This window comes from Pongo abelii, chromosome 11, assembly GCF_028885655.2.
Source record: "Pongo abelii isolate AG06213 chromosome 11, NHGRI_mPonAbe1-v2.0_pri, whole genome shotgun sequence".
Classification (NCBI taxonomy): Eukaryota; Metazoa; Chordata; class Mammalia; order Primates; family Hominidae; genus Pongo; species Pongo abelii.
The window spans coordinates 141,218,968-141,240,414 of NC_071996.2; the positions used below are offsets into that span (position 1 = coordinate 141,218,968).

The following is a 21,447-nucleotide window of genomic DNA, read 5'->3' on the forward strand; positions in this document are numbered from 1 at the left end:
ACAACAGCTGTGGGAGGGCACGGAGTGGCATTAAGAGAGGAAGCTGACTCGATGACGGGCGGAGAGGTGGGCGGAGGCTGTCTCAGGAGCGCCAGCAGCTGGCAGTGAGTGGTGGGCGTTTCCTGACACTGAGGCTCTGTGCAGAGCGCGTCGTCTACAAACACTGTCTATTGTCTCGTTTCATTCTCACAACAACCACTTCTATAAAGTTGTCACTATTATTGTCTCTCCTTTACACATGAGTCTGGGCACAGGGACTTCAAGTGAAGCCTGCTAGGAGGCACTGCTGCTGCCCCCACGGGAAGGAAATGCAGGGGAGGGACTCAGGGGGCAGCAGGAATTCTGCTTTGGATCTGTCACATTTGAGGTGCCTTTGGGGCTTCCAAGAAGAGATGTCCAGACGGCAGGGGCTGAGGCTTGAAGGAGTCAGGATTGGAAATATGAACTGGGTGCCCATCAACATTTAGGTCATGGTCAAAGTGGGTGGTGGGGTATTACAGGAAAGAGCTCTGCAGCCCCCCAGAATCCTAGCCTGCGCCCGCAGATGAGCAGGGGCAAGGACGAAAGGGCAGTTGTGCGTTTTCCTTCTTTTCTGTGGCATTCAGAAATAGGCAAAATGTGATACACTGCAAAAGTGACTGTTTGCTCTCTGCAGGAGTGGCCATCAGTGTCAGTTAAATGAGAGCTGTGCAGAATGGCATGTGTTTGCCCTCTTATTATTTTTGCTTTAAAAACATGTTTTAAAACCCTGGTATCAATGGTCAATTATGTGACTTTCAAAAGCAAAAATTGAGGAAGACAAAAGAACTGCATTTGACACCTTGAAAGGCCCAGAGGGATTCTTAACCTTGGGTCCAAGAATTCCCCCAGAGGCCTTTGGATAGATTTCCAGAGATCCCCAAAACTGAATAGGAATAAAAGGGTAGCATTACGTTCCATTATGAATGCGGGCAAAAACCTTCAGTAGTATTAGAAGTGTGACCTCAGCACCAACAGAAACCACAGGTATTTCTCCGTCACTTTAGGGGTTGTTGCTGAGAGCTGGGGAAATGGTTTCACGCATCACTGTCAGTATTTGGTGGAATAAGGACGTGCACGCACGTGCTGGCTGTTGAACTGTTGCCTCTCCACTGCAAACCCTCTCTTCCTCGCCACAGGGCCAGAGCTGTGCCCTATCGGGCCCTGCCCCCAGAGAGAACCTGGGCAGTGGCAGGAGGGAGCCGGGAGCACGCTGCTTCCTGCCTGCTTCCTGTTTCTGTGAGCGTCACCCCAGCAACGGCATTTCACCCTGGCAGCAGTTGTTGATTCTGTTTCTAGTGTTTTTCACACGCCCAGACACCACCCTCATCAGTCCGTCCTGAGCCCCTGCTCTGAGGTCCGGGTCCCCACTCCAAGCCTTCTGGGACCATCACTCTGGTCTTTGTCTCCAGCCCTAGCTGTTCCTGGACGACGCCTCTGTGGTATGAGGCCTCCTTTGCTTTTTCAGCCATGCAACACCTGTCTGGGGGCTCCCTGTATTGCTTCTATTGAAATCACTGCTGTAATTTCTTTTTCTCCTGACTTGGCTCTGATTGATACACTGTATCAGGATTTAAAAATATTTTTTGACAATGTGTTTAAGAATAATCAGTTTCCTTCGTAACCCTATGTTTCGTTACATGCAGTTAAAAATATTATTCCAAGAATGCTCCACAGGCTTCACCAGCCTGCCAGGGGGATCCACTATACAAAAAAACAGAGAGCTGAGAGCAGTTGCCAGCCTGATTAATTGCCGTTTCCTGGGCTGGGTTTAAATGCCTCTAGGAACACAAAACATAAAGGGTTTTCTTTCTGTTCTTCCTCCCTTTCTTTTCGAATGAAGTTATGGAAGAAAATGAACTTTGTTATTTTTCCCCTTTAAAAGTAGTACCTGCTCATGGAAGAAAAAAAGACACTGGAAAAGAAAAGTAAAGAAAAAAATATCTCTATCTTCCTTGTGACATAAAAACAGCCATGGCTCTATTTTGATGTATTTCCTTAGGGCCTTTGGTGGTGTTTATTTTTGCAGAGATATAATTGTTGTAAACTTTGTCATAAGCATTTCCAGTTCTACTTCATATTTGTCATAAACACTATTTTTATAGCTGGACAGGATGCTGTAAAGTAGTAGGTTGACCTGGCCCTTTTCTTATAATGTAAAACTTTGAACATAATTTTATTGTGATAAAATATATCTAAGATTTACCATTTTAACCATTTTTAGGTGTAAAGTTCAGTGGTTTTAAGTGTGCTAGTGTGTAGCCATCACCATCATCCACTTCCAAAACTTTTTCATCTTCCCAAACTGAAATTCTGTACACATTAAACACTGACTCCCCAAATTCACAGAGCTGAAGGTGGAGTGGGCATTGCTTTCCCCAGCCCTTGGCAACTCCCATGCAACTTTCTGTCTCCATGAATTTGATTAACGTAATTTTTACTACTGAGCTTCGCTTTTCCAATAAAAGTTCAAGGTACATAGTTTAAATGTATATACTTTAATGCAAGCAGTATTGCATGACGCCAGCCTGCCTTCTTTCCTCCTTTTTAAAAAATTAGACCAGCAACTGTTGTTGAATCCCATGTTGCCGGTCCCGATGGTTATCTTTCTACTGAGACCTGAAAATTCACTTGGGGACATGACAGCTTTTCATTTTCATGAATTTCAAATGTGGAGGGCTCATGGTAGGGAGATGGTTTTATTTTTGTAGGTTTGGTTTGGTTTTGTTTTTTGAGACAGAGACTCGCTCTGTCCTACAAGCTGGAGTTCAGTGACACGATCTCGGCTCATTACAACCTCCGCCTCTCCGGTTCAAGGGATTCCCGTGCCTCAGCCTCCTGAGTAGCTGGAATTATAGATGTGAACCATGCCTGGCTAATTTTTATATTTTTAGTAGAGATGGGGTTTCACCCTGTTGGCCAGGCTGGTCTCAAACTCCTGGCCTCAAGTGATCTGCCCACCTCAGCCTCCCAAAGTGCTGGGATTACAGGCGTGAGCCACCGCACCCGGCCCGGGAGATGGTTTTAAAACAGAGATGTTTCCTGGTGGCCTTCTCTGAAAATTTCTCTCCACACAGATCTCCTGACCTTTGGTGTGGCTGATTTCATGTGGAGTCTGTTGGATTCACACCATCTGGCTCCTGTTTTCTGGGGAAACTCTGCGCTGGCTTTCGTCTTCTTCCTCCTTTTGTGATTACATAAACAAAAGGGTAAATTGTTTTCTTAAACATTAGTTTTAAATTGTGCTAAAATACACATAACAAAGTTTGCCATCTCAACTATTTTTAAGTGTACATTTCAGTGACATCAAGTATACTCACCCTGTTGTGCAGCCAACACCACCAGCCATCCCCAGAACTTCTTCATCTTGCAGAACTGAAACTCTGCCCCCATTAAACACTGACTCCCCATTCTCTTCTCCATCCAGCCCTGGCACCCACCATTCTACTTTGTCTTGATGAATTGTATGAGGTACCTCATCTAGTTGGAATCATACAGCATTTGTCCTTTTGTGACTAGCTGATTTCACTTAGCATGATGTCCTCAAGGTTTTCTCACATTTTAGCAGGTGACAGCATTTCCTTCATTTTTAATTCTGAGTTAAATTCCACTATGTCTCTATACCACATTGTGTTTCTCTATTCAGCCATCAGTGGACACTTGGGTTGCTTCTACCTACAAAAGACCAAATTATTTTGTCCATTTAATATTAGTTATTTGAAGGCCAGGCACAGTAGCTCACATCTGTAACCCTAGCACTTTGAGAGGTCAAGGCAGGAGGATCGCTTAAGGCCAGGGGTTTGAGACCAGCCTGGGCAACATAGCGAGAACCCAATCTCTACTCAAAAAACTAAAAACTACATAATTAATAAAATGTGAATGATTTGAAGTTTCAATGCAGATCCCTTCTCATCACTGTATTATCTGATATTATTGAGCCACCAGGAAACCTCTAGCACAGCTTACCTGTGGTACCGGGAGGCCACCTTCCCAGTCACATTGGGGTCTGCCTGATTTCTGCTTTCCTCACTGCCTGGGTCCCTTCGCCTTCCCCCAGAGACGGATGCTGCAAGTTACACTTGGAGCTCTAATATTGTATTCCAAATGTAGGGTATATATTTTAAATAATCATAGAATGTTAGAGCTAAAAAGGTTTAATATGCTTTATATTAAAAACATATTTATCTTGTTAATACTCTGAGTCCATTGCGTCACCTCAGGCGGATCATTTCCCCTTTTTCTAAAACCTACACCATGGGAGGGTCTCTTTGCTAGAAAGGAGAAGTTCATGAGCTTCCATTGCCTAATCTCATTCTTTGGAGGCACAGTCATAGCTCCTTAGCTGGCTCTCGAAGTTCAAGTCCAGCTGTCTAGCTCATAACTTTCAACTAGGAAATCACCGGGTGCCTTAAAAAAATAACCAGCACAAAGTTCAGCCTCTCATTCTAGAAAAGTAGTGAGGTTACTCCTACTAGAGCCACAGGATGTAGAATTCCAGTTACTGTTGGGGTTGTGTGTGTTGAACAGGCACACCTCTTTCCCTGCAGCAGGGTGTACACAGCAGGCTGTGCAGAGTAGAGTAAGGTAGAAGCCCTGGGGTGTGCAGGAAGGTGGGTGGGGAGGGGCTGATGTGTCAGGGACAAATCTCAGCTCCCACATCCCTTGGTAAAGTGTGACTGGGTACATCAGATTTAGATTAAATTATCCTGAAACTATTTTTTTTTCTTTTTTTGAGACAGAGTCTCACTCTGTCACCCAGGCTGGAATGCAGTGGAGTGATCTCAGCTCACTGCACCCTCTGCTTCCCAGGTTCAAGCAATTCTCCTGCCTCAGCCTCCTGAGTAGCTGGGATTATAGGCACCTGCCACCAAGCCCAGCTAATTTTTGGATTTTTTAGTAGAGACAAGGTTTCACTATGCTGGCTAGGCTGGTCTCAAACTCCTGACCTCAAGTGATCTGCCTGCCACGGCCTCCAAAAGTGCTGGGATTACAGGTGTGAGCCACAGCACCCCGCCCCTCAAACTATTTTGTAGCTTGCATTATGTAGATCAAACACCTTCATTGCACTTAGTATTGTATTTACTTAAATAATGATTTTCAATAGCAACTCATTGAATCCTTATAAACCCTGGGAGCTGGGTACCATTATCACTCCCAGTTTACAGACGAGGAAACTGAAACACAAAGAGAGGATACGTAACTTGCCCGGCACTGAAGACTCCCACCAGGCACAGCATCCCTAGAATCTGTGCTCCCTGTCACAATAGACAACTGTACTCCAGCATCAACAATGAAAATCACTTTTCACTGACTTAAGTATTATTCCTTCTCCAAGTTAATCTTCCATTGGTCTTAGATTCTAGCCTTTAGGCAAGAGTATCTTGTTGTGAGACATGTAATTTGTTTCATTTCAGGTGTCTTGCAACACAACTCTCTGTTTATCTTATAAGCAATTTTAAATGCTATTTAAATTCTGACAAGGCTGAGTCCTGTACTGTGTGATTACAGAACAAGCACTAACTTACAAAGCTACTGTGTCCTGATTATTTCTCTAATTGTAGAGTAATTTAAGGAAGAAGGAATATATCAGCAATAACTAAAATGATAATGATAATGGCAGTTCTGATGTTCATACCCAACAAAGAAATCAGCAATATAACTACTGAAAGAGTGTAGATAAAATTTGTAAATACTTGCGGATTATGTATATGTCTAATCCAAAAAGTCAGTCTCAAACTGAGAGTTCAGTAAGATAGTTTGTAAAAACAGAAACAAAAAACCAAAGCATTCCTATATCCTACCATAATGATTTTTTTTTTTTGAGACGGAGTATTGCTCTTGTTGCCCAGGCTGAAGTGCAATGGCATGATGTCGGTTCATTGCAACCTCTGCCAACTGGGTTCAAGTGATTCTCCTGCCTCAGCCTCCCGAGTAGCTGGGATTACAGGTATGCACCACCAAGCCCAGCTAATTTTGTATTTTTAGTAGAGACAGGGTTTCACCATGTTGGTCAGGCTGGTCCAAACTCCTGACCTCGGGTGATCCACCCGCCTCGGCCTCCCAAAGCGCTGGGATTACAGGCGTGAGCCACCATGCCCAGCCTGATTTTTTAAATAATGGAAAAAATGATAAGATCTCACTCAATGTTGCGTATAGGAATAAAGAAAAATGCAGGGCCTATATGAAGACCATAATAATTTACTGAAGGACATAGTCAGTTGAAAAATGCAGAGAGCAATACTTTGTCTCTGAACAAGAAAACTCCACATTAAAAAGACACGGATCCATCCATCCCCAAATAAATGATAAATACAGTTGGCCCTTTGTGTCTGTGGGTTCCACATTCATGGATTCAACCAACCTCAAATCAGAAATATTTGGGAAAAAAAAAAAGGCTGGGTGCAGTGGCTGGCTAGGCACAGTGGCTCAGGCCTGCAATCCCAGCACTTGGGAAGGCGAAGATGGGAGGGTCGCTTGAGGCCAGGAGTTCAAGACCAGCCTGGTCAACACAGTGAGGCCCCATTGCAATAAATAAATAAGAAAATATTTGGAAAAAAAATGGATGGTTGCCTCTGTACTGAACATGTACAGACGTTTTTCTTGTCATTATTCTCTAAACAATACAGTCTAACAACTATTTACATAGCATTTACATTGTATTAGGTATGAACAGGAACCTAGAGATAATTCAAGTACATAGGAGGATATGCATAGGTTATGTGCAAATACTCCACCATTTATATCAGAGACTTGAGCATCCTCCAATTTTGGTATCCCAGTGGTTAGAAGGGGTCCTAGAACCAATGCCCCTTGAATACTGAGGGACAACTGCATAACGCATTTCAAATAAAATCTCAGTTTAGAGGGGAAAGTTGGTTGAAAGCTTAACAAATAGACTCTAGGCCAGCGTGGCGACACATGCCTGTAATCCCAGCACTTTGGGAGATTGAGGTGGGCCCATCACTTGAGCCCAGGAGTTGGAGACCAACCTGGGCAACATGGTGAAACCCCATATCTACAAAAATACAAAAATTAGCCAGGCGAGGTGGTGCATGCTTGTGGTCCCAGCTACTCCAGAGGCTGAGATGGGAGGATCACTTGAGCCCAAGAGGTGGAGGCTGCAGTGAGCCATGATCACGTCACTGCACTCCAGCCTGGGCAGCACAATGAGACCCTGTGTCAAAAACAACAACAACAATGACAAAAACAAAAAAATAAATAGACTCCTGAGTTAATCTGGAAGAATAAATGGAGAGGCTGGCCAAGAAATTTTTGAAAAAACATAACAGGGGTGGTTTTCAACTTTTTTGTAGCCCACAGGTTCTTTATTCAAACACAATCTCACCTCCCTATTCAAATACTTTCAGTGGGTCCTTTACTGCTTCCTGAATAAAGTCCAAGTTCCTTAACCTGCGTATTGTAAAAAGACCATTCTGACAATATCCAAGGGTGTTCAAAAAGCAATGTTTAAAACTCCCACAGTTCTACCACTTTGGCAGAGCAGCCCTGTGTTTATTCTGCATGTCCTTCTGGTCTTTGCACGCCTATGTCTTTTACGCAGTCCTATTGTTCTTTTTCTTTTTTGAGATGGAGTCTCGTTCTGTGACCCAAGCTGGAGTACAGTGGTGTGATCTTGGCTCACTGCAACCTCCGCCTCCTGGGTTCAAGCGATTCTCCTGCCTCAGCCTCCTGAGTAGCTAGGATTACAGGCCCACGCTACCATACCTGTCTAATTTTTGCATTTTTAGTAGAGACGGGGTTTCACCATGTTGGCCAGGCTGGTCTTCAACTAGTGACCGCAGGTGATCTGCCCGCCTCAGCCTCCCAAAGTGCTGGGATTACGGGTGTGAGCCACCATGCCCGGCCACAGTCCTATTCTTAATTGTGTTCGTCTGAGGACTAAGAACGCCACAAGCTTGGCTTTGGGAATAGCAGTAAAGCAACAACACAGTGCTGGGCTCAAAGGCGGACAGCTGCCTGAAAGACGCCAGAAGCTCTCTGAGTGTGCCAAAAGCACTGATGAAGTTTTAAACCTAGTCCAAGCTAACTGAGTGACACTAGACCTTCCTGCAACTTCTCTAACCTGGATGTAAATTGTAATTCTAGAGCCCCCGTTTCGTGGGAAAAAATAATCTGTGTATGGTCAAATAACAGATGGAATGAGCTGCCAGACGGAATCTTTTGCCAGTGCAACAGAACAAAGTACTTGTTCATGCCAGACTCAGGTCCCCTGTTACTTGCAGTCCTCTGGGCAGTCCTGTCTGCTTGCTGTCTCTCTCCCTGCTTTACGTAGGAAGCTGGAAGAGCCTTGAAACTACAGGCTAGTGAATGGCAAAACAGGAGCTCGAACCTGATTATCTGCTAAACCTCTGCTTTGGAGCTTTGAGGGCTTCTGCACAGGTCACTTGCATTCTCTGTGTAGGGTTGCAGGGTTGCTTGCTCTCCCATCGGCTTACTCTTGATTGGGCCTTCCCAGAGGTGCCGAGAAGCAAAACCCAGTTCTTTGATCTTCTCACTTCAGCTGTTCTTTCTTCCAGCCAACTTCCAGGATTACATCCCTTGGCGTGACCACACCACATCTGAAATCTCAACTCCCCACTTCCCACCCAGTGACCTGCACCTCCTGTCTTTCAGTGCTCCTGGCGCTGACTTTCTTGCCGTCCCTGACAAGCAGCCCTGCCTTCAAGTTCTCACTGGATGAAAGAAGAAGGCAACAGATGTTAGATGCTGTGCGCACATATTCCCATCTTGACCATTCTTTCTGTGCGTGCTTTGCTGTGGAACTGTTGGGGCCCCATCCAGCTGTATAAGCTGAGACGTGAATGTGCTTCCACAGTGTGGGCACCTCGGACGCAGGTACAGGCCCCTCTAGATCCAGGGCCACTTGGCAATGTCTGAGACATTTTTGGTTGTAACAGCTGGGGTGGAGAGCGCTGCCAGCATCTGGCGGGTGGAGCCAGGAATGTGGCTAGCCATGCTGCGATGCACAGGACAGCCGCCCACAACAAGGAACTGTGCAACCCCAAACGACAGGGGACCCTGCTCTTTATTAATCCTAGGGTTTCCCAAAAAGCCTGACACCACATTTGATACAGATGCCACGAACGGGGTGGAGACAAGGGGCGGGGGCTTCAGTGTAATCTCAGCAACTAAAATCAAGCCGACGGTCAGGTCAGAGAAGCGTTTGGAAAGCCTCCAGTGCGTTTAGGGGACCACGCCCTCTCATCATGCCAAGGCAGCTGCCCAGTGAGGTGCAGGGTATAAAGGTGACGTGGTCAGGAGTGGCTATTTGATCTCCAGTTATTCCAGAATTTCCACTCTCGTGCCAAGCATGTCTCTCCAAACGGCTGCTCTCTGGCATTCCTCACACTCCCCCTGAAGTTCATCTAAGATCTTCATTCTTCAAAGGTGAGGCTTGTATGTTCTATGTCCAAGTCTTCTCTAAAGATATCCAATTTGTACACATGGAGAACATTTTTTGTAGTCGAATAGTTGACGACTTTTCTTTGAGCTATCTCTCAAGGGCCAAAGTGCAAAAGGGCAAACCCTTCTATTAGAGTGTGGGTCTATGTTTTTAGTGTTATGCTGAAGTGTGTTTTAGCCTTTATTTTCCTTTATGGAAATTCATTTTCTTGGAAAGATCATTTTGGGGATGCTGTTTTAGGATTTCTGTACCTTCAGCTGGAAGGATGCTCACTGTTCCTTCCCTTCAGGATGGATGTTCGTGTCTGCCCTTCAGTCAGGCAGTCTGCAAGCCAAGTTGCTTAGTGGCAGTGCTTTACTTTTAAGCCTTGGAATACATCTTGAGTACCTTAAACTTCTCTGTATGCTATGGGTACTGTTTAAATTCAGATTATGAAGTCCTATTCTCCCCACACTTCTTTTTTTTGTGAATGACATTTATCAATGACATTTGTAGCATGGTGGATTCTGAAGTTTTCAGCTAGTGGCGTAAAGATTTATTTCATGGCTGACTGTCAGGAACATTCCGTCTTTTCTAGAATGTTAAACTTATAGGCAGGATGACTGAGGCAAAGCCAAATAAATGAGGGGATCTCTGGAAAAAATATATTGCTTTTATTTTGTACTGAAATTGCCATTTTTTTTTTGGCCAAGTGTGGTGGCTCACACCTGTAATCCCAGCACTTTGGGAGGCCGAGGCAGGTGGATCGCTTGAGGCCAGGAATTCGAGACCAGCCTGGCCAACATGGTGAAACCCCATCTCTATTAAAAATACAAAAAAAATTAGTTGGGTGTGGTGGCACACACCTGTAGTCCCAGCTACTTGGGAGGCTGAAGCAGGAGAATCACTTGAACCCAGGAGGCGGAGGCTGCAGTGAGCCAAGATCACACCACTGCACGCCAGCCTAGGCTACACAGCAAGACTATCTCAAAAAAAACAAATTGCCATTTTCTATTCCTGAGTATATATTGAAGCATTTGATTTATTTCTTCTCAGTGGGGTATACTGTTAGCTGGTGAATGCAGTTGTTGAGGATAAAGCTTATTTTCCCATGTCAGTATCTATTCTGAACATTTTAAATGAACTATTCTGAGAGCATGTATAGATTTTTTTTTCTTCACAGGAGAGCTGCCTTAGGAGGACTTTTCAGAGTTTGTGCCTATAAGACTGAGAAATACATAATGGATTTTAGCTGTCATGTTTTTAGAAGGTAATTGGTAGATATTTGCAGTGCAGTGTCTTCATGAAAAACAAAATTGGGCCTGGTGCGGTGGCTCACACCTGTAATTCCAACACTTCGGGAGGCCAAGGTCAGTGGATTGCTTGAGCCCAGGAGTTCAAGATCAGCCTGGGCAACATGCTGAAACCCTTCCTCTGAAAAAAAAAAAAAAAATTAGCTAGGCGTGGTGGTGCACACCTGCAGGCCTAGCTACTTGGGAGGCTGAGTTGGGAGGATTGCTTGAGACAAGGTTGCAGTGAGCCAAGGCTGTATGTAGTGAGCCAAGATTGTGCCATTGCACTCCAACCTGGGCGACAGTGTGAGACCTTGTCTCCCCACCCCCCCTCAAAAAAACCCCAAAAATCAGAAGTGGTTTTCTTAGAGATGCATTACTGGAGGTGTTTGTGGCCATTTCCTTGGCTACTGTGTATAGAGGAGGTTTCTGTGGTCACTCTGGTATGGACTTAAAAGGCATCAATTCTGTGGAACACACTGGGAAAGTGGATACATTTAGGATTGCTACAGACTTATTCCTAGACACTTTTTGAGATGAGCTTAATTCCAGAGTAAAATACATTAGAAATTATTTTAAGTATGCCTCAGAGTGTATCACAAAGCAACATTTAATGGCATAATGTAACACCATGGAAGGGCTCTGAGCTCAGGTACAGTGCACCTTGACTGGGACACATACAGCTCTGAGGCAGGTCCTTCAATATTGGGTCCTCCTGCTCCTCATCCTCCCTCAACTCTGCCATCCACTTTTCCTGCACAGGAACCTCTGCTTCTAGTTATCTGCTCTCTCCTGGCCACTTTGGTGTTGTCATTCCCATGGAGCTCACAATCGGATCAAATCCTGAGTCAGTACAAGGTGCCAGTGCCTGCAGCTCCCCTCCCCGCTCCCCACACCCAGCCTTTGGTCGGCAGCCCCTCAGGCCTCGCCCCACCCCCTCCATCTTTTCTCACTGTCCTTTCAGCCTCCAGACAGGCTTACGTCTCTTCCATCCTTAAAAACCGACAAACCATGAATAAATCTCCCTCACGCAAAGCCTTTTCCTTGGTCCCGCCTTCCTTCAAGGCTGCCGTCTACCATTTATTACACATGCAGAAATCACAGAAAATGTTTAATTGCCAAATTTTAATGGCAGAATGTAATGACCAGTGTTTTTCTAGTTGCAAATTAAAGTCTTTCCTGACCTTGCTCTCTTCACTCTGTGGCTTCCAGGAGATGTCTCTATTTTCTGACTCTCTAACTACCCCTTCTCTGTCTTGACTTGTTCTTACGCACCTCTTATCCTTCCCATGTAAGTGTCTCAAGGTTCCTTCCTTCAGGCTCCTTTCTGTTCTATGCATGCTGCCTGATTTTATCATCACCTTTAACTAATCGGTAGTGTGTGCTGAGGTGCCTGTTAGACTCCTCCACTGAGGCTTTCTGCCTCCAATTCAAATTCAGTTCAATCAATAATCAAACCCATCACCTTCCTTAGAAAATCTAAAGGGATTTAAAAAGCAAAAACAATAAAAGCTCTATTAGATGAAAAATAAGTGTGATGAATTGCTGGGTGCTAGCTAGTTATGAAAAAAATATCCTAAAGACATGTCATTTTTAAAAGAGTTTCTATTCCCAATTGCTACAAAAGTATAAAATACTGAAGATCAATGAGAATTAATGACAACTCATCAAAGTCCTCCATTTTGTTAGGAAAACCATTCATCCATCTATCCATCTACCCACCCATCATTTATAAGGCACCTAACCTGTTCCAAGCAGTGAGAACATGCTTTTAATCCGGAGAGCCCATTCATAACCTGGGGGTGGGGGCTGAGGGAGGTGGTGGGAGAGGTTCAGTACCCAGGTCACAGGGCAGCTGTGGGAAGGCAGCATGCTGCCATATGTAAGCCCGGCACTAGAGCTGTTGTGGATGCTGGAGACAAACTCACTGTTGCTTTCCAGATGCTCTTGCTCTTCTGTCCACGGGAAGCAATCAGGACCCTGGCCTGAGGGCCAAGTATACTTTGTGCCTGAGCTGGACCAGCTGGCCATGGGGTACCACCTTCTTTGCAGAAAGCAGGCAGGGTCTGGCTCCCCTGCTTGATGCTCCTACAATGCCCCTAGTCTTACTGGGAGATCCAGCTCCTGGCACTGACCTGGGTGTGTGCCCTGCTTTGCCAGTGCCCCTGGAGTGGGAGGTGTGGTCACTGGTCCACCAGGAAGACAGCTAAGGGCATTCGTTGAGTCCATGTGATGACTGTCTGCTCCAAGTGAGACCCCTGGATGGCTGGGAGGAAGGGGGCAGCTCTGCGTCAGGCGGCGTGCCACTGGTGCATTCCATCATCATGTGCTAAGGGCTGAGGGAACCTGGGTTGAAAACCTAGCTTCAGTCTTCCAACATGCATCTGTGGACAAGTTCTATAACCTCTGTGAGCCTCAGTGTGTGGATAAAGTCTGTTGTAAACTGAAAGGTGCTGTGTAAATTTCAAGTGATCATTTCATGAGCCACACGTATAATAGATGTGTTTTTAGATATTAGTCAAAGGGATCCAAATAGGCCAGGTGTGGTGGCTCACACCTGTAATCCCAGCACTTTGGGAGGGTGAGGCGGGTGGATCACTTGAGGTCAGGAGTTCAAGATCAGCCTGACCAACATGGTGAAACCCTGTCTCTACTAAAAATACAAAATTAGCTGGGCGTGGTGGCACACACCTGTAATCCCAGCTACTTGGGAGGCTAAGGCAGGAGAATTGCTTGAGCCTGGGTGGCGGAGGTTGCAGTAAGCCAAGATCATGCCATTGCACTCCAGCATGGGTAACAGAGTGAGACTTCATCTCAAAAAAAAAAAAAAAAAAAAAAAGGAGGGATCCAAATAGAGCAATAACATGAATGTAAGCTCATGGTTTGTAGAAGTAATTTACTGACATTTATTCTGCTGTCATGAGTATGGCTAGTGATTCATGTTCACGAAAAACAGACTTTAAGGCTCTGATTTGGAAAAATGACTTCATGTTAGTTATGTGACTAATGGGGAGGCTGAGAGCCACTGTGTCCTCCCTGTCTGCCCTCAGCCTTGTGTTGTCATCCCTGTAAGGGTTTGTCTCTGTAGCCCCAAACCACAGCGGGAGGCACAGCTAGTGAACCGTGCAACAGACCAATACCATGGAGACAAAGTAAACCATGTTTGGGTGTGGCCCCCAATTGGCTAACTGTTCTGGCATTTTCTGGTTAGCTATGATTCTGATGTTCCTAGAACAAAATTAGACCATGTTATTGGCCTTTTGTTCTTTTCTCAGGAGCCTCCTATACTTCTGAGAATGGATTTTTAGATTTCAGACATGTAATTTCCATTGAGAGGGCACAGAGGAAGACAAAGTTATATTACAGGCCTGGCAACTTTTAAGGATGCCCTCTGAGGCCGTCAGACCTGTCACAAAACCCAAAGTACCCTCTCAGTGCAGAGATTCTGGGCTTAACCAGTGATGTCGGGAGGTCAGTTCTGTGTGTCTACAGGCCATTAACTGCAGTTTGGAAGGGGCCATAAATTCCAAGGCATTTGTTAGAAGGGGCTGTCCCTGGATCACCCTTACCAAAAGAAGGAGGAAGTCAAGCCCTGGTCACTGACCTCACAGCTCTTTAGTTAAGACCCTGGGCCCCATGCTGGTATGGTCCAGATGTACCCCCTCCTTTTTTTTTTTTTTTTTTTTTTTTTGAGGCAGAGTCTCACTCTGTTGTCCAGGCTAGTAGAGCGCAGTGGCATGATCTCAGCTTACTACAACCTCCACCTCCTGGGTTCAAGTGATTCTCATGCCTCTGCCTCCCAAATAGCTGAGATTACAGATGTGCACCACCACACCCAGCTAATTTTTGTATTTTTAGTAGAGACGGGGTTTTGTCATGTTGGCCAGGCTGGTCTCGAACTTCTGGGTTCAGGTGATCCACCCTCCTCGGCCTCCCCAAGTGCTGGGATTACAGGTGTGGGTCACTATACCCAGCCCCAGATGCACCCTCTTCCGAGGAAACCCCCCACCCCCCTGCTCCGACCTTTCCAAGGTGCCCTCGGGGTTTTAGTTTTGTCTTTGAGGCGAAGGATTTAACGTTACTCTGCCAAGCCATCTTTAGAGATGTGAGTACTGGGATGAACATTTTGTGTACCTCCATGTTTCTATAAAATGCCACCTTTCAGAGCCACACCCACACTCTGACTTCTGACCCAGCCTTCCCAGCGTCAAGTTTGTGGGTTCCAGTCACCCATTCACCACCCTCACAACTGACCTTGCTCTAAGTTGAAAAAAGAAAAAAAGACTGGGGGTGGGAGAGGGGACTACCACAGAAGGGGGCTTCAAGAAGGGGGCATTAAAGTTACCTGTATTATTTAGGTTGGTGTAAAAGTATTGCATTTTTCACCGTTAATTTTAATGCAAAAACTGCAATTACTTTTGCACCATCCTAATAAAACTGGGAGGCAACTGTGGACCATCTGCATTTTATTCCTGGGGCACTGGGATCTAAAAACACCAAGAAAGATGTATTAGCATTCAACTTACAGTATAGACTTTGCTCTTCAGCTGGGGATGGTCCTGAGACTTCCACCTCACAGGACTGGCTGGGCTGAAACCCAAGTCAGAATGTAGCATCCTCTCATCTAGAAGGGTGTCAGGATGGCAGTTTTCTTTAATATGCTACTATTTAGCGGAATCAGAAACCAGCCATTATTTTATTGCTGGTAATGTTCATTTGTTCCTGGGACTAAGACTCACCAGCTCGCTGCTTCTTACTCCATGAGCGTCCTGGCATGGTCCCCTCCCTGCCACCTACATCCCCTGCAGCAGCCCCTTCCTACAGCTGTTGTGGCGGGCAGTGGGTTTGTTCTCTTCCCTGGGCTGCCCACAGTCTCGCTGCCTGGCCCATCCCAGTTCTTGGTCTGGTGCCCAGCTTCCTTCCTGCTATGGAGGAGGAGGAGGAGGCCTGGGCACCTTGAGTCAGGGCACCTACCAAGGGGTCTCTATCTGGAAAAGAGGGGACTCCAGAGGCAGCAAGGCAGGTGCTGGTTTGCTTTTACTGGACTCCCAGGACACTAGGCACCAGGCTAGCAGGGCAGCTCACCCTGACTGTGCCCAGCGGGATCCCCGTGTTAGAGCCTTTGGTCCTCACCCTCACAGTGGGCACAGTCATTATCACCGGCATGTTTTGGGTAAGACTCCAGGCACAGAAGCTAAGTAACTTGCTCAATATCCCTTAGTGAGTGGCAGGGCCAAGAACTGAACGAGGTGGCTTAATTCCAGAGCCCACTTCTTAATCCCTTCCCTGTATGGTTTTCAGGAGCTGGTAACTAGCAATTGACTGGCAGCCTGGCAGTTAGGAAAATGCATCTTGTGGCAATTACAGGTGTCTTCAAGCATTGCCTCAGGGACAGGCCAAGGGAACGAAACCAGTCCCAGTACCCTGTTCTGGGAGATGTGGTCACAGGGTTTGGGGTGTTGAGTAGCCTTAGAATCTGCCTATCTAGATCAGAATATTCAAACTCAAGTCTCAGAAGAAGAAGGCTATTTTATTAATGGGTTATCATTCTCATCAGTGAAGTTGTGACCACCGGTAAAAGTCTAACTGCTTTCTACAATAAATTCCCAGAGAACATTTAAAATTATTTTCTCCAAATAATTGCACTTCATACAATCAAGAATTGTGATAGGCCAGGCGCGATCAATCAAGAATTGTGATAGGCCAGGCGCGATGGCTCACACCTGTAATCCCAGCACTTTCGGAGGCCAAGCCAGGCAGATCATTTGAGGTCAGGAGTTCGAAACCAGCCTGGCTAACATGGTGAAACCCCGTCTCTACTAAAAATACAAAAATGAGCCAGGCATGGTGGCAGGTGCCTGTAATCCCAGCTACTCGGGGGGTTGAGGCAGAAGAATCGCTGGAACCCGGGAGGCAGAGGTCGCGGTGAGCAGAGATCGCGCCATTGCACTCCAGCCTGGGAGACAGAGCGAGACTCTATCTCAAAAAAAAAAAAAAAAAAAGAATTGTTATAACAACATTTAAATAAGTGTTACAGAGAGAAAACAAGCTGTTAAAAGGTAGGCGTTTCATTATCTTTGAAAGTTGCTTTTGTGAGCCTGAGATGCTGTCAATCAAAGACAGCTTGGCGTCTGTTCATCTTAAGTTCAACGTTTCTTCCCCAGCGGTTCTCTAGGCCTTTGCTCGGCCCCTCTTTTCCTTCGCCCCTATCCCTCCCAAGTCGTCCTCCGGCTCCTCAGCACCCATTTTCCCTGCTGCACACCCTCCTGACAACTCCTGCCCTGAAGCCCTGGGCCCGGGTCACGGCGGGAAGGTGAGTGCTCACAGGCGCGCGCTCACGTTACCAAGTTGGGTCCGCGTGCAGAGAAAAGGGAATTGGGAATTGGGGGGCTGTAAAATGTAAATGTGCTTTAAATTTTACATTTCCTGGCGTGGCCAGGACAGGCTGACCTTCCGAATACAATCCGCGTCGTCCCGTCGCTTCTGCCCCCAGCCTGGCGAGGTCGGGAACCGTTTCCCGCAGGACTTTCATTGGGAGTTACGAGGGCGCCCTGTGCCTGGAGGAGGCGCGGGCTGGAGCCCTCCCGGAGGAGACCGGCGCCTGGCACGGTCCTCGCGGCCGCCTCCTGGACGGTGCGGACCCCGGGCTCTGCGACGCCAGATCGGCCCCAACGGCTCGCACCCGCACCCTGCAAGCTCGTTCTCCCCTGCGGGCCGCCGCACCGGGCCGAGGCGGGCTGTGTGCACGCTGCTGCGTCGTCCTGGAAGTCGGCCCTTCTCGGGATGCCGCGTTAGCGGGGTGCCCGGCCGGCAGGCGCAGCGGGGCTGGGGCCTAGGCTTCCGCGTCCAGGAAGCTCAGCGGGACCTGAGGGTGATGGATGTGGGGGAGCCGGGAACGCAGCCCTCGCCCCGCCCCGGGCAGGCCCCGCCCCCGGAGGGGACCCCCTCTTCGGGTCGACCCCTACTGGGCGCGGCATCCTCCCCTGAGCGCCCGCTTCCCGCGGCCCCTGCGGGTGGAGCTGCGCCCGGAGCCTGAGGGGTCCTTTCCTCCAGGTCCTCTTTGCGGCGGGGGCCGGAGGGGTGGTGATGGACAGCCCAGGAGGGGCGGGGCAGGACCAGGAAGATCCCTCCGAGGCGGAGCGCGGGGGGCGGGGCGGGGCTCGCGTTTAGGGAGCGCGGAAGGGCGGGGCGGACCATGAGGCGGGGCCTGGGTGGGGCGGAGCCGGTGGGGGCGGGGAAAGGGGCGTAGCCGGGAGGGACCCTCAGAGGCGGAGCGGCGCAGGGGGGCAGGGGAGGCGGGTCATGGGGCGAGGGGGCGAGTCATGGGGCGGGGACAGGGCGGGGCGTAGCCGGGGGGGACCCTCCGAGGCGGAGCTGCGTGGGGGGCGGGGCGGGCCATGGGGAGGGCGGAGGCGCCCGAGTCCCGCTTCCCCAGCGCCCTTCCACCCCGAGCCCGACTCAGCCCGCGCCCACCTGCGCCCCGCCCCTGTCGGCCGCGCCCGAGCCCAGCGCCGCGAGCCGCTCCCGGGCGTCCTGGCCCCGGAAGCGCGAGCGTTCACTTCGCGGCGAGTGGCTCCGTCTCCGCGGACAGAGCGCGCGCCCACTGGCCCGGCCTGCGAGGGGCTCCCGGCGCGGTCCCCGAGCATTTCCCGCCGGGTGGAGCGGGCCGAGCCCGGCAGGATGACCAGCCCCGCGGCCGCTCAGGGCCGGGAGATCGACTGTTTGAGCCCGGAAGCGCAGAAGCTGGTAAGAGGAAAGCGCTTCCGAAACTTTCTTTCGTGACTGCGGCGGGGTTTCAGGGGCTTCCAGCTCGTTCCGAGGTCAATGGCAGGCGCAGGTGCCCGGGAGGCGTGGGGTGGGCTCCGGCGGGACCCCAGCGCGGTGGGAGCGGGCGCAGTGGGCGCGGGTCCGTGAGTGACCCGGCGAGCGGCGTCCCTCGTGCGCTAGGAAGCACATTTTACTGTGGGACGCCACCTCCAAGGACAAAAAGGCGCATGGTCTCTCCCCGCCCGAGGTGATGGGCTCCAGACAGGCTCTGGCCAGGTCTGCTCCCGGCCTAGAGTCACAGGGAGCTGCTAGTTTGCTATTTTACAAAATACAGCATCAAGGACCGGGTGGCCAGAGCCGGTGCCCTCACCCGCGGTTGGAACCACCGGGGAGTGGCTGGGGTGCTTTGGAGCACTCAACCCGCTCAGCACCTGGGGACACCTCCCCCGAGGACCCCAGACGCCAAATCCACTGTGGCTGGTTTCCCGGGTCCGCCCAGCCCGGACAGGATCCTGCCTCTAGAATTTTGCCGTTATCCAGCTCATTATGCAGTCGTGGGGCTATGGCTGTAGTTTGGCATTAAAACTGGGCAGGGGATGAGGCGGAGAGGGTTTGCAAATACACATTTTCATGCAGCTTGTGGTTGAACATGAATGGGAATAAAAGTGAAAGGGTGCACTTTGGAAAAGAAATATAAAACCCTAACTTTCCACTTAATCAGGTGTTCGTGGGATCTTGGTAAAAGTATGAGCCCCAAACAATCACTCTTTCATCAGGTAGAAATTAATCATCTACTGGGTGTGTGTGTAAGATTTAAGATGAATCGACTCGACCTTGGGAGAGCTTATTAGGAAATGCCAGAGAGAGGTGTAGAAATAGAGTCTGAAGAACGCGTACTGAAAAGCCAGTTCTTTGCTTGTCAGATGGTTGCTGTTTTTAAATGTCCATTTTAGTGTGGTTTTTCTGTGACCTCGTTTGAAACTCTGTCAGTGGGCCAGCCCTCTGGAGCTGGTTTTTACCCCTTCAACTAATTAGTTCCTAGGGGCCTGGGAAGAGAGACCCTTGAATCATCATCAGGGAAGGGTTCTTGAAAGAAGGAAGGGTGGGAATGTGGCAGAGCGGTGCCGGTGTTCTGAGGAGCAGCCTGGGACACCCTAGATGGCAGGAGCGGGATGGAGGTGAAGAGCCGCCTGCTGGACTGAGAGACCGTGGAGAAGGGAAGAGTAAACATTGAGAACAGGATGTGAGGAAGCCAGGGACAGGCTAATCAGAGGAGTAGGTAGAGGCACACCTGGAGCAGCTAAGGCACTGGCTACAGGGTCTATTACTTAAGGCTGGGAGCCTCCTGGGCGGGTCTGGGTTCAGATGACTTCGAGATGCTGCCGGGAAGAAGGGAGAGAAAAGTCTGGACTGTGTCCAACTGAGTAATTATGTGATCAGCCCAGGCCCACTGTCCCTCACCCCCAGTTCCAGAACCCGATAAGCTCCGAAGACCGGAAGCTTTGTGTTTTGTTTTGTTTTTGTAAGTTTGTGGCAGAATTTTGGCAGTGAGACTTGCCCTGTCCAATGGGGGGCTAGTTTTGGTCTTCATTGATCCCTCTGAGTGTGAATTTTCATATGTTTCTCTGCAGTCTTGTTGATGTCTTTGATTAAGGGCTGCTACTCTGGGTTGTACCGGAATATATGGTGTATGTGTCTTACTATGTTTCTAATGTCCAAAAATGCTGAATTCCGAAATGTGGCCCCAAGGGTTTTCAGAGAGAAGTTGTGAACCTGTAGGAGCTTTTCTTGGTAAATGGTAGCAAAAACTTTATCAGAGTGAGACATGGTGAACAAAAGCAAAATGCAGTTCCTGTTAAGAGGCTAATGTTCAGGTAGGGAAGGAAATGTGCTGAGTGGTGATGGGAATTGGGGGTCATCATGGGTGGGGAGCAGGGCGTCACCCTGCGGCTGCCGTGGGCTGTGGGCTGGGTATACCCACGGGAAAGTGGTTGTGGGTGTTTCACACTGGTTTGTGCCAGTTCTTGTTCTGCATTGTGTCTGTGGGTTCGGGGATGGGTCTCCCGCAGAAAGGAGGGACTGGGGGCCGCACCCATGCAGAGGAGAGCCGGGTGGGTCAGAGGAAGTAGATTTGGCAAGCTCCACCTCAACTAGAAGACAAAAGCAGGATCTGAGTGGGAACCTAGGCTTCTTCAGCAAGTGGGCACCAGCCCTGGAGCTGTAGGAGAGGGTCCGATGCGGACAGTGGAGACACTGTGCATTTCTGCAGCTTTTGTAACTTCCCTGTGTTTGCGATGGCTTGTGTCACCCCGCTCTCTTTCCACATACTGATTAGCATTCAGCCCTTCTAAATAACAAGCACTGTCCCAAGAAAGGGCTGTTAGGGGAGAGCGTGGACACACAGTCTCCCAAGTCCCATCTCATTATAGGTACCTGGGCCAGGGTCCCCAGGTCTGGGAGAGTGGAGTCTTGACCAATATGGGGATGAAGTTGGCATGAGGCGGGCTGGCCCTGCTCTAGCTCAGTCTGAGATGGTGGAGCGTGGAATCATACGGTGTGTTTTAGGCATGTCATTTCCCCGGGCAGGTAAGACATAAATATAGTAAGGTAGGTCTTTTCTAGTAGTATTGAGAGTGTCCTACTGGGGCAAAGATGGAGACTAAATTTCCCTTTTTCTTTAAGAGTCAGTTTCTGTTCAGCCTGAACTAATATCACGCAGCGGAAGCCTCCTTAGCAAATTTCAAAAAACCCTGCAGTCTCAACTGCCACTTATGCTGAGCACAGGAAGTCAAGTTATTTATAGTTGCAAAACGGTGTTTCAGCGAAGTTGATTGGAGAGTTACCTGATTAGAGTGAGATTCTTATCCAATCCCTACAGAATTGTGAGACCAAATGTTGGTGCAGCGTGTTTGCTCCTCAAAAGGCAATGTCCAAGAGGAACTTCTTATCCCCGAAAAATCAGGCTGT

At 48.6% G+C, this 21,447-nt stretch overlaps 1 protein-coding gene across 50 annotated transcripts in view; it reads left to right on the forward strand.

The window, feature by feature from the left end:
* Positions 1 to 21,447, forward strand: part of LRRFIP1 (LRR binding FLII interacting protein 1) — a 158,683-nt gene that overhangs the window by 51,568 nt on the left and 85,668 nt on the right. For 11 of the 50 annotated variants that reach the window (XM_063713185.1, XM_063713187.1, XM_063713189.1 and 8 more), the window contains exon 1: positions 18,098 to 18,459. The exons of 22 other annotated variants lie outside the window; for them this stretch is intronic. In XM_063713185.1, coding sequence (XP_063569255.1) covers positions 18,394 to 18,459 — 66 coding nt within the window. In that variant the 5' untranslated portion in view covers positions 18,098 to 18,393. Of the gene's footprint in view, positions 1 to 18,097; positions 18,460 to 21,447 lie in introns of those variants that run through there. 17 more of the 50 variants (XM_063713188.1, XM_063713158.1, XM_063713151.1 and 14 more) reach the window with 2 other exon arrangements.